The following is a 13595-nucleotide window of genomic DNA, read 5'->3' on the forward strand; positions in this document are numbered from 1 at the left end:
CCTTTCTGAACACACTGTTTAGGTAAGCCCTAACCCCAATGGAGGAGAGCTTTAACTATCGTTCCATGCTGGATGACTCACCAGATTTCTTCTTTGACCTCTGTCAAGCCCTGCCCTTTGTGCACATTTGCCTTATTGCCTCACTGGCGTAGGTGACCTGAACAAGAGGCTATAAAGTATAAAGCCTTGTTTATACTACAAGAGACTTGTAGTATAAAGCCACAAGCTGTTTGTACTTTGCCTGTGCTGAGGAAGACAGCACTCCACCTTCACTGAAGCCAGCAATTTGGCCGGCTGTTAGCACTTCATTCATATTCGCTAGTATGAGTTAATACTGTGTCATTTTATTTCTTGTGATTCCAGAATCTCATTTTCAGCTTCTGCCAGAGCCAGTAGCAGTTGGGAGAGAAGGCTGTGCTCTTTGAAGAGTGAGTATGGATTTTAACCACCATAGATTTACCCCAAAAGGCAGCTTTTAATGAGACTGGGACTACTATTGTAAGCCCTGCTCCCAAGCCCTCTGCAGGCCAAACTGTGCTGCATGATTTCTCTGATCAGTAGGTCTGGTGGGAAGGGCACCTGGTGGTTTTCAAAGCTCTGGTGCACACCCTAAAAACCCCCTACAAATAGTTCTGAAAAACTCTGCGGGGGAACCTGCCTCTGAATTTGAAGGGAGTCTGGAAGGCATGGGCTCATGGGCCCCAGTGCTTTCCTGGAAAGGGGACACTTGAACCGGCCCTGAGGGCAGAGAAGGGTTCATCAGGCAGCCCAGACGTGGGTGTGCTCCACACCAAGGGGACAGCAGGAAGGAAGACAGAATGAAGCTGTGTGGGGCTTGCATGGGGGCTAGGAGCTGGTTATTTGGAGTGCAGGCAAAGACGTGGGTGTCAGGACTGGGAAGTTCAGCTGGGACCACATGGGGCGGTCAGAGTTCACATTTTATTTGGTGAATATGAGACCAGCACAGCCTGATCCCTGGTGTGAAATTGAGAAGATTCCTGTGGCAGCTGATGGTGGTGGGACTGTGGGGCATGAAAGAATAGCCTTTACAGAAACAGGAGGGAGAGGAAGGGAGGACCTGGACCCAGTGTGGTGACTGAGGGGAGCTGCGGTCCAAATCATACAAACTCCTACACCTGGTGACAATTTTTCTTTTTACTTTACATTCCTAGTAAATGTTGAACCCAACTGGGATTGGGTTTTTAGGGATTAGTTTTTAGGGATGTAAGTCCCCTAAGGCTGTGCTGTCTAATATGGTAGTTCTTATCCACATGTAGCTGTTGAGCACTTGAAGTGTGGCTAGTGTGGCTGAAGAACTGAAGTTTGAATTTTCTTTGGCTTTAATCAATTTAAGTTTAAATTGCCATATATTGGGCAGTGCAGTTTGTTTAGACTTGGACAAGTTGACTCCAGTGCTAGTGCCTCTTCACCTTTGGCTAACAGGAGTGATGAGCAAGTAGGAGAATGAAACTTGCGTTGGCATCTAGGAGGTTAGACTGATGCAATTACTGTCGGCAGAAATCAGTAAGTTGGCCAGGTGCAGCGGCTTGCGCCTGTAATCCCAGCACTTTGAGAGGCTGAGGCAGGGGGATCACTTGAGGTCAGGAGTTTGAGACCAGCCCAACATGGTGAAACCCTGTCTCTACTAAAAAGACAAAAATTAGCTAGGCATGGTGGCAGATGCCTGTAATCCCAGCTACTCAGGAGGCTGAGACAGGAGAAGCGCTTGAACCCAGGAGGCGGAGGTGGCAGTGAACCAAGATTATACCACTACATTCCAGCCTGGCTCACACAGCGAGACTCCATCTCAAAAAAAAAAAAAAAAAAAAAAAAAAAAAAGACAGAAATCAGTAAGTCAGGAGAAGTGAGGTGAGATGTGTCTATGAGATTCTATTAAAGTGTTTTACGTTGTTTATTCTTGGATTTTACTTTATACCCTGAAGACTAAGATATCAGAACTCAAGATCCCAGTTTTCAAATCAGTGAGAACATTAACAGAAAACTGTGAGATGTGCCTTACTCCTAACCCCAGATTAAACTTCATTTCCCTGATGCAATGTTTATCTGGATCCACTGACATGTCCCCCATCCAATTAATCTTTGCCACTGTGTTCAGACATAAGGGCCCCCAAATGCACAGCTTGGGTGTTAGGTAGTGGCAGAGGATCCTGAGCCTGGGATGTGAGAGTATGTTTTTCCTGGTGCCAGCATGGCCAGCTCTCCTTCCTGGCATTGCCTGCTTCACACTGTGCCGCAGTGTCTTTAACCTTGGGGTGCCTCACTTTACACGATAAATAGGTAAAATGAAGTGTTTTTCTTTTTCAGTGTATTCAGTCAGGCGATAAACATGATCAAGCACCAAGTCTTTGCCAGGTGATGTTTTAGGTTCTGGGAACTCTAATAGGAAAGAAGATTATTGTGGGGGCGAGCCAGATCCTACTCTTTAATGGCCTGGCATAATTCCAGAAATGTTTAAGTCACCAGAGTAAGAAAGAACAGACACGACTATTTGAATGTTCTCATTAACTAGGTGAGAAAGCCAAGGTCTCCCAGCTGACATGTGGAAGAGCCACGTTGGAGAGGGCCAGCTGCCACACTGGTGGCCCCAGCCTGGTGCCATCCATCGCATGAGTCTGCCATTCATGGACAACCATCAAGATTTTTGCTAGACTCATGTATCACCTATTAAACATTTTTCTTTAAATTTACTCCTTTTTTTTTTGAAACAGTCTCCCTCTGTCACCTAGGCTGGAGTGCAGTGGCACATTCTCAGCTCACTGAAACCTCAGCCTCCAGGCTCAAGTGATCCTCCCACCTCAGCCTCCTGAGTAGCTGAGACTACAGGCGCATGCCACCATGCCCGGCTAATTTTTATATTTTTTGTAGAGATAGGGTCTCTCTATGTTGCCCAGGCCAGTCTCAAACTCCTCTGCTCAAGCAATCTGCCTGCCTCAGCCTCCCAAAGTGCTGGGATTATAGGTATGAGCCACTGCGCCCAGCCTAGAGAGCTGTTTAACACCACCACACTGAGAGTTTCTCTTTGACCCAAGCAGGACTGAAAAGAACTGAAAAGAGATGACTTTCCTAGTATATATGTTGTTATCCGATGCTGTATACCCCTGAAACACTCTTTAGTACTCTCCTACTCACTAAAGTCATCTTGCAAACTCTCAGTTGTCCCATGCTTTGGGAAACTCAAGTTACACTTCTTAGTTGATCTCTGATTTTTGGCCATTGGCAGTTCCTGGATCACAATGCTTCAGTTTTTTTCTGCCTCCAGCCTCTCCCCTGGGTACATAGAGTATTCTAGAAATAAACACCAGCATGGCAGGGGAGCTGTCTTTTTAAAGGAAAGCTGAAGCCAGTCCTTTGTAAAATGAAGGATGTTGTAGAGGTAGGAATACATTGCCTACTCTTTATCTGTACAGAAAACTCAGAATTGTGGTTTCTTCAACTAAGGTCTGGATTTATCTGACCTTGTCAGGGAGAGTGTGCAGGGTTTTCTGTAATAAGTCCAAACCTTGCTAAATTGATCATGTTCTACAAAAGCTGCTTAGGGAAGACTTTATTCTGCTGTTAAATAGAAGATGGAGCCAGATGCGGCCTTCGCTGAAACTGACTGGCATTTTGGCAGGCACCGACAGAGCAGAGAGGGGTTTTTTGGATGATCATGCCTTCATTTCGGGGCTATCATCTCCAGTGTCAGAGTCTATGATATATATGGCTTTGGGCATAAATTGTTCTAATTCCTAGTCCAAGGGACTCCCTGCTGCTCAGTAATCTGAATTCACAGTGGCTCCCAGCAGTTTTTAAGGACTTTGTATGATGTGGAAAAGTCTTCTCAAAGCTGACAGTTCCCATCTTTGTCAACTCATTCACAGCCCACGATGTTCCAACAGACCTGTACAGATTCCCTTCAGTCTGTGATTAACTCGCTTACTCCTTGATGGTGATGCCTTCTAGCAGGGTAAATTGTAGCCAGTGTTAAATAGGTGACTCCTTCAGGGATTTTTGTAATTACTAAAAGAGGAAAGATGTCAGGTCTCTTACAGAATCATTGGGAATGGTTGTTCCTGAAAGAAATGAAACAGATGGAACCCATTTTGTAAATTTGCTTTTCATTGATTCATTTGTACCTTATTTGTGTCCTGTGCCATACTTGACACTGAGAAAGAACATACATGATTGTCCCTACCCTCAAGGAGCTCTGGTTCCAGAAGGAAAAGCAGGCCAATGATTTCAGTGTGCTGAGAAAATTATTTACAGTGACTAAGAAACTGAGAGGGCAGTTGCATTGGAGACAAAGCCAGTGCTTATGCCCTGGGAAGGTGGCAGCTTTCATCACTGTAGACTCAGGACTGTACTCAAGTAGAGTATGTGTATGTAATGAAAAGAACCATCTAACCCACCTATGGGTGCCTGTGTCTCCTTCTCTAGGCTGTGAGGTGCTTGCTAGGCGAAACCTCTTGAAGATGGAGAGCTCATATCTTCATGGAGAAATTAGGGATGATGAATGTAGACACCTAACAGCAAAGAGGTTACAGAGACTGAGGACCGGCCATTTGTGGGGGGGAAAAAAAAATAGACAAAGTGGAACTTGGTGCAAAGGTAGTGGATTGGAGTTAGAAACCTGTTTTGTAATCATGACTACCAGCTGGGTGACCTTGGGCTAGTTAGCCTCTCAGAGCCTCAATTCCCTCAGCCTATAAAACAGGATGAAACACTTGCCTTTCCTATGTGACAGGGTTGATGTGCTATATCGAAGGTTGGCAAATTAGAGCCTACAGGTCAAATTTGGCCTACAGTCTATTTCTGTGAAGTTTTATTGGAACACAGTCATACTCATTTGTTACATATCTTCAATGGCTGCTTTCTCATCCAGTGGCAGATTGAGTAGCTGTGATAGAGACTCTGTGTCCCACAGTGCTAAAATCATCACTGTCTGGCGCTCTACAGAAAAAGCTGCTGACCCTTGTGCTCAGTGATTTGGGAGGTTATACTGTGCTGCATTGAACTTGTTATCAAATTGAATTAAGTATCAGTCGATAGAGGCATATGGGAGAGATTGCTTCATTTCCCAGGAAATGTAAGGAAAGCCATGATTTGCTAGATGTTAATGCTTTTCCTAAAGAAATCTGTATTATGTTTGGTGAATCCTGCACACTTAGCACAGATGACTGGGAATCAAGGCAGAGAGTCACACCTGGCTTCCAGGTCCTTCCAGGTGTTGTATTGAGGAAAATGATGGGACTTGAAATATATATTTATATACTTTATGATATATATGTGTGTATATACATATATGTGTGTATATACACACACACAGATATATATATATGTAAATAGATATGAGGTCTTGCCATGTTGACCAGGCTGGTCTTGAATGCCTGGCCTCAAGCTATCCTTCCGCCTCTGCCTCCCAAAGCATTGAGAGTACAGGCATGAGCCACGGAACCCAGCCTGAAGTATTTTTCATTCCATGCTAGAATGAACTGTATTGTAAGCTCATAAGACAGGACAGGGCAGGGCCTGTGATACAGCTGGAATTCTAATGCCCCGATAATGTGTCAGGTCCTAGTCTTGGTGCTGGGGACACCCGGTCCTTACTCTCATGCATCCCACATTCTAGCCTTCAGATGTGTAAGTCTTTAGGAAGACATCAGAAAGTACACTGAAAACTACCTTTTTGGCTTATTCCCCCCTAACTTTATATTACGTATTTATTTTTAGAATTGGTTATATATTTACGAAACAACTTAAAAGTTTTAAAAAGTGAAAAATAAGTCTCCTGTCTGTTCCTGACACTTAGCTATGTAATTCCCCACCTTAGATGCAATCACAGTTACTGGTTTCTTGTATCCATGTGTACATGTATATTTGTTCATTGATTTCTTTAAAAGTCTGTCTTCTTTTTTCAAAGGTTCTCACTCCGTTGCCTAGGCTGGAGTGCAGTGGTGCATTCATTGCTTACTACAGCTTCAAACTCCTGGGCTCAAGTGATCCTCCCGCCTCAGCCTCCCAAAGTGCTGGATCACAGGCATGAGCCCAATCTGTCCTCCTTTTTTATTTTTTTATTTGTTTTTGTTTTTGTTTTGTTTTGTTTTGAGATGGAGTCTTGCTCTTGTTGCCCAGGCTAGAGTGTAATGGCACAATCTCGGTTCACTGCAACCTCCGCCTCCTGGGTTCAAGCGATTCTCCTGATTCTCCTGCCTCAGCCTCCAGAGTAGCTGGGATTACAGGCGCCTGCCACTACAATTGGCTAGTTTTTGTATTTTTAGTAGAGATGGGGTTTCACCATGTTGGCCAGGCTAGTCTCAAACTCTTGACCTCAGGTGATCTGCCCAGCTCAGCCTCCCAAAGTGCTGGGATTACAGGCGTGAGCCACGGCGCCCAGCTTCTTTTTATTTTTAAATACTGCAAGCCTAAAGAAAGATCGAAAGGATAATATTATGTAACCTTCACCTGGATTCCCCAGTGGTTAGCATTTTACCATATTTGCTTTATTTCTCTCTTTTCCTCCCACCAACACACACACCAACACACACACACAGATACACAAACACACACTACTTTTTCTCTCCTGAACCTTTAAAAGTGAGTAGCAGATACCATCATACTTCACCCCTTACAACTTCAGCAGACAGCTCCTAAGAGAGAAGATATTTTCCTATGTACATACATAACCACAATTTCATCATCATACTCAAGAATTGTATCACTGATACAATAACGTTGTCTAATACCCAGCCCTTATGCAGATTTCCATATTTGTCCCAACAACGTCCTTTATAGTGTTTTTTACAAATCCAGGCTCCTCTGAAAAATTCCTCGTTACTTTTAGTTGTCACGTCTATTTGTTTTTTTTTAAAGCACTTGCCTGCTTTGGTTTCCTCCTGTTCTTTACCCTCATTCCGAGAACTTCACTTTTCTTGTCCCCTTTGCTTCTTCGCCTCTTTTCCCTTGATACAGAGTTTTAATATCGTCATTCTCTTTGGCCCCTGCAGGAGTCAGCCAGCCTGAAAGAGCAGGATGGATGTTGATGTGGTTAACATGTTTGTGATTGCGGGCGGGACACTGGCCATCCCAATCCTGGCATTCGTGGCTTCATTTCTTCTGTGGCCTTCAGCGCTGATAAGAATCTACTATTGGTAAGCCAGTTTCATCATTGACATTTTCAAGAGTATCATAATATTGACAACTTCTCTGCTTGTCCTTTTTGTGGTTGTTGTCCTACATTTTATCAGGAAATAGACATAGAGAAAAGTTGAAAGGTACTCATCCTGTTTGGAATTTTGGGAGTGCTCTTGAAGAATATTACCAGATCAGTTCTTTCAGGTTTGTTGGCTTATTTGTTTGTTTTTTGGAGACAGAGTTGTGCTCTGTTGCCCAGGCTGGAGTGCAGTGGGACGATCTCGGCTCACTGCAACCTCCACCTCCTAGGTTCAATCAATTTTCCTGCTTCAGCCTCTGAGTAGCTGGGATTTTACAGGTGTGTGCCACCAAGCCCAGCTAATTTTTTTTTATTTTTAGTACAGATGGGGTTTCACCACATTGGCCAGGCTGGTCTCAAACTCCTGGCCTCAAATGATCCACCCATCTCGCCCTCTCAAAGTGCTGGAATTACAGGCATGAGCCATCATGCCTGGCCCTTTCAGGTTTCTGATAGCATCTTTCTCTACCCACATTCCCAAAGTCAGTGATTCTGTCTTCAAGCAAGTATTGTACATTTTTATGGAAACTCCTTTGATATCTTCTTGATCATTGGATGTTTTTTGTTTTTTTGGTTTTTTGTTTTGTTTTGTTTTGTTTTGTTTTTGAGACAGAGTCTCCCTCTGTCACCTAGGCTGGAGTGCAGTGGTGTGATCTTGGCTCATTGCAACCTCTGCTTCCCAGGCTCAAGCGATTCTCCTGCGTCAGCCTCCCAAGTAGCTGGGACTACAGGCGCATGTCACCATGCCTGGCTAATTTTTGTATTTTTAGTAGAAACAGGCTTTCACCATGTTGGCCAAGCTGGTCTCGAACTCCTGACCTCAAGTGATCCTCCCACCTCATCCTCCCAAAGTGCTGGGATTACAGGTGTGAGCCACCACGCCTGGCCTTGATCATTGGATTCTGACCCTGTGATGTCCTGACAGGTGCAGCGATGTTACTGAAAAATGAACAAGAAAGACCAGAACCATTGAGATGGCATGTGTAGGACAGAATACTTTTAGAGTTGTTCTAGAAGTCATTAGTAAAGAAGTGACAGAAAGAAAAATAAATTTCCAAAATATGTCATTCTTGTACCACTATTATTCTTGTCCTCTCTGGATACCACCTGTCCTTATTTTGTATTTTCTTTAGAGTGAGCCATCTTTAAAATAAAAATCATTAAATCAAGTATTTAAAAAGTGATATGAATATCACTCCCTTAAGTGGAAAGCTTGTCATAAATAGCAAATTAATATCAAAAAGTGCCTGGCAGATGGCTCATGCTTGTAATCCCAGCATTTTGGGAGGCCGAGGCAGGCAGATCACCTGAGGTCAGGAGTTCAAGACCAGCCTGACCAACATGGAGAAACCCTGTCTCTACTAAAAATACAAAATTAGCCAGGCATGGTGGTGCATGCCTGTAATCCCAGTTCCTCGGGAGGCTGAGGCAGGAGAATTGCTTGAACCCGGGAGGTGGAGGTTGCGGTGAGCTGAGATTGCGCCATTGCACTCCAGCCTCGGCAACAAGAGCAGAACTACATCTCAAAAAATAATGTATATATATATATAAAAGTAAAAATAAACACAATGACATTAAACGGTCTTATTAAATTGTGTCTCCTTTTACTTTGTTACAAAGCATGAGCAGCGTGAAAGATGTAGCAGCCCTGAGCTGAGCCTTTCTCCTTGTTGGAACCAGAAGTTTAACAGTCAAAAAGAAAGTGATTTTCTCATGATGTGCTTCATTGCCTTTTCATGCCACTGTCCAATTATCAAATGAAATTGCCCTTCCCACCCCCATGGTGTACATCCCGTGATGAAGGGAGCACCAAAATAGACCTGGTTCCTCTCTGTGCTATAGGTAAGCCCATTGAGATCTAACTGGGACTTCGGGAAGTCGGAACTCACTTCTGTATGTAGAAGAGTGCAGGGAGGGTGTTATACCCTTTATCTGCCCTCTTTTCTGGCTCCCTTTTGTTTCACTTGAGTGTGGAATTTTCCGCCTGCCAGCCAGGCTCTGATCCTTGAAAGGAAACTAATTGAATGGAAGGGAGCTTTTCATCTTTCACCCTTGCTCTCTGGGGGTGAGAGTGGGGAGTTGTGACCCTCTTCCGAGTCACCTGGGACCCACCTTCTGCATTGAGAAAGCGAGACTCACTCTGAAGCTGAAATGCCGTTGCCCTTGCAGTGCTGGTAGCAGGAGTTCTGTGCTTTGTGGGCTAAGGCTCCTGGATGACCCCTGACATGGAGAAGCCAGAGTTGCGTGCCCCTTCTCATAGCCTTGTCGAGGCATCATGGACTGCCACACACAAAACGCTGTTTTTATTAACCACATGAAATTGAAGCAGAGAACGCAATTCACTGATGTGGCTTGTAACCATGGATATGGCCACATACAGAGGTGTGATTATATAAAGGTTATTCCACCCACCTCGTGTGGAAACCAACCTCAATGCTGCATAGTCCCCCAACAGTTCCCTGGGCTGTCGAGGAGAAGGCTTTCAGAGTCAGGGTGTCAGGGTAATTTTGATGTTTCATTTGTAATGAGAAAAATAAGTTGATAGCAAATAATTTGCTTTTTTAATTAAGTTAAAATTCACGTAACATAAAAGTCACCATTTTAAAGTGTACAATTCAAGGCTGGGCACGGTAGCTCACACCTGTAATCCCAGCACTTGGGAGGCTGAGGAGGTGGGTGGATCACTTGAGGCCAGGAGTTCGAGACCAGCTGGCCAACATGGTAAAACCTGTCTCTACTAAAAATACAAAAAGTTAGCCAGGCGTGGTGGTGCGTGCCTGTAATTCCAGCTACCTGGGAGGCTGAGGCAGAAGAATCGCTTGAACCCAGGAAGCGGGGGTTGCACTGAGCCGAGATCGTGCCACTGCACTCCAGCCTGGGTGACAGAGTGAGACTCTGTCTAAATAAATAAATAAATGAAATATTAATAAATAAAGTGTACAATTCAGTGGTTTTAATGTATTCAGAGTGTTGTACAACCATTACCACTATCTAATTTCAAATATTTCCACCTCCCTAAAGGAGTCCCCATACCTAGTAGCCGTCACTCCCAGTTTCTCCCTCACTTCATCTTCTGGCAACCACTTACCTACTTCCTGTCTTTTTAGATGTGCCCATTACGGACATTTCACATCAGTGGGGTTATATAATGTGTGACCTTTGTGTCTGGTTTCTCTCACTTAGCATAATGTTTTCAAGGTTCCTCCATGTTGTAGCATGCGTCACTCCTTCACTTTCTGTTGTGGTTGAATAATATTCCATTGTGTGTGTACACAGTTTGTGTATCCATTCATCTGTTGATGGACACTTGGGTTGTTTCCACCTTTCGGCTATTATGAATGATGCTGCATAGCAAATAATTTACTTTTATTAACAAATAATACCACGAAAAAACCAGAGAGGCCCCACAGTGCAGAGCATTCAGAGCCTCTTTAATTGGCAGTATGGATGCATGGGGTCTTAAAGCCTGCCCATGCCTGTCACCCAGCTCAGAGCTGTGGCTGAAAGACAAACACAATGCTCTTTATTTTGGGAACTCGGGCACACAGGCCAAGAAGAAAACCCAGCTGGTTGGGGAAGATGAAAATCCTAGAAAACCTTTCAGATCATGCCAGGTGGCATTGTGACATGGAGGATTATGGTTTTAGTAATAAAACCCATGATGCCATTGCAGAGAGCTGTCAGCAATCCTGTGAGGCACTTCCTCCGCATCACTGAAATGTACAGACTGTTTCCTCCAAATAGCCTCACCGCAAGTGACATTTACACAGTGGTTGTCATAGAATGAGCAGCTTCACCATGAGTCACTTACATCCCTTAACCACAGCGACTCCTCCAAAGGCCTTCATTGGCTCGGCTGCTAGTAATGACCACCAGTGGGTTCACCTCACAGACCTAGGTAGGTCAGGTTAATTTTCAGGATTGCTACACAAACAGGATCAGCAGGCAGTAGAGAGAGCTTGGCACCCACTCCCCATTCCCCACTGTCCTGCCATATGATCATAAGGGTTTGGTGAAGTCATCACATCGTGCAAGCTCCTGGAGTTCCCTCTGGGATCGTCTCAGCTCCTCCGGGAACAAGAACAGGTGTCCCCAGTAGGCCACAGCAAGTCTTCAGAGCAGCTCTCTCTGGGTCTAAGTGTCCTTGGAGCATGGCCAGCACACTTCCACAGCACCGTGGACTATGGCTGCTCCTGCAGGAGGTACCAAATGCTTCAACGTGAGTCAATAGAGAGCCACACTGGGGATGCTGTGGCCACTGCGGATGACATCAGGTCTGATTTTCATTGTGTAATGAAAATATCAGGACTGTTCACAAGATGAAAAAGACAGATTTTCTAAGATGATTGTTTTCCCAAAGAAACTCAGTTGTGAAATCAAGGTAAGAAATCATAGTGAGCAGTTCACTTATATAAATATAAGAAAGAAAAGGGGGCCGGGTGCGGTGGCTCACACCTGTAATCCCAGCACTTTGGGAGGCCAAGGCGGGCGGATCACGAGGTCAGGAGATCGAGACCATCCTGGCTAACACTGTGAAACCCCATCTCTACTAAAAAATACAAAACAAAATTAGCTGGGTGTGGTGGCAGGCACCTGTAGTCCCAGCTACTCGGGAGGCTGAGGCAGGAGAATGGCGTGAACCCGGGAGGCGGAGCTTGCAGTGAGCCGAGATCGCGCCACTGCACTCCAGCCTGGGCGACAGAGTGAGACTCCGTCTCAGAAAAAAAAAAAGAAGAAAAGAAAGAAAAGGGGATGAGAATTGGAAAAGAAGAAATAAAGCTGACATTGTTCATTGTTTGCAGATGACACAATTGTGTACACTGAAAGTCCAAAAAAATCTATAAATAATTTGTTGGAATTAATTAGTGAATTTGGAGCTGGGTGCTGCAGCTTATGCCTGTAATTTCAGCACTTTGGGAGGCAGAGGTGGCCAATTGCTTGAGCCCAGGAGTTTGAGACCAACCTAGGCTGCTCACTGCAACCTCTGCCTCCCAGGCTCAAGTGATCCTCCCACCTCAACTTCCAGAGTAACAGGGGCTACAGGTGCATGCAACCTTGCCAGCTAATTTTTGCAGGTTTTTATAGAGACAGGCTTGAACTCCTGGGCTCAAGCGATCCATCCGCCTCAGCCTCCCAAAGTGCTGGGATTACAGTTGTGAGCCACTATGCCTGGCCTGGTTTCTTTCTTTTTGTTGTGGTAAGATATACATAACTTTAAAAAATGAAAAAGAAGCATTGGTGAGGATGTGGAGAGATTGGAACCCCCTATGCACTGCTGTTGGGAATGTAAAATAGTATAGTGACTATGCACAAATTTGTTGGCTCCCCAGAAAGTTATACATTTAACATATCATCCAGCAATTCCACTTATGAGTGTAAATCCCAAAGAATTGCAAGCAGGGTCTCAATGTGTGCACCAATGTCCATAGCAGCATTCTTTACAATAGCCAAAAGATAGAAATAACCTAAATGTCCAACAGACAAATGGATAAACAGAATGTGGTATATACACAATAGAATATTATTCAGCCTTAAAAGGGAATGACAATCTGATGCATGCTATTAATACAACATGGATGAACCTTGAGAACAGCTGTGCTAAGTGAAACTAACCAGACACAAAAGAACAAATTTTGTATGATTCCACTTTTACCCAGAATAGACAAACTCATAGAGAAAGTAGAATAGAGGTTGCCAGGGGACTGGGGGAAATAAGGAGTTAATGTTTAATGGGTACAGAGTTTCTATTTGGGATGATGAAAAGTTCTAGAAATGGACAGTGGTGGCAATTTAGCAGTGTTGTGTAATGCCATTGATTGTACGCTTGTTAAAATGGTAAATGTTTATGTTATGTCTATTTACCACAGTATAAAAAAATCTGTAAGTTCTTTTCTTCAGAGGTTCCTGTTAACTAGAGAGAGACTTATAGGGTGAGGACTCTGGACTCCAGGAGACTTTATTAAAGCCGGCGAGGTCCTCTTTGGAGCTTTTCTATTTAGGTCAATAGAGCCTTCAGTGACTTCTGTCCCTGAAACAGGAGCAGTTTGGTGCGTGTATTGAGATTGTAAAAGATCTTTCTCCTGAGACATTCATTCATCCCACCTTAATTCTTCTCTTTGTTTCTGTTCTGTAAGGTTCTGCTTTTGTGAATTAGAGGTAATCTATTCTCTATTATATACTATCATTAAACCAAAGAAGTTGTTTTTTTCCATCTGGGCCATGGGTCTTTCAGAACTTTTCAGCTGGCCTGGTATCTTAGAGTCATCTTCCTACTCTTTCGTTGAGGGGATCATTTGAAAATATTAGTTCTCTGGGCTGGGCATGGTGGCTCATGCCTGTGATCCCAGCACTTTGGGAGGCTGAGAGAGGCAGACCATCTGAGGTC

General features: G+C 44.2%; 1 protein-coding gene across 3 annotated transcripts in view; it reads left to right on the forward strand.

Annotated features, from left to right (window-relative positions):
• LOC105482849 (abhydrolase domain containing 6, acylglycerol lipase) overlaps positions 1–13595 on the forward strand; it is a 55605-nt gene that overhangs the window by 11475 nt on the left and 30535 nt on the right. For 2 of the 3 annotated variants that reach the window (XM_071091973.1, XM_011743221.3), the window contains 2 exons: positions 364–428; positions 7005–7148. In XM_071091973.1, coding sequence (XP_070948074.1) covers positions 7030–7148 — 119 coding nt within the window. In that variant the 5' untranslated portion in view covers positions 364–428; positions 7005–7029. The remainder of the gene's footprint in view (positions 1–363; positions 429–7004; positions 7149–13595) is intronic. The other variant, XM_011743228.3, reaches the window with a different exon arrangement.

Source organism: Macaca nemestrina, chromosome 2 (genome assembly GCF_043159975.1).
Source record: "Macaca nemestrina isolate mMacNem1 chromosome 2, mMacNem.hap1, whole genome shotgun sequence".
NCBI classification, from domain to species: domain Eukaryota; kingdom Metazoa; phylum Chordata; class Mammalia; order Primates; family Cercopithecidae; genus Macaca; species Macaca nemestrina.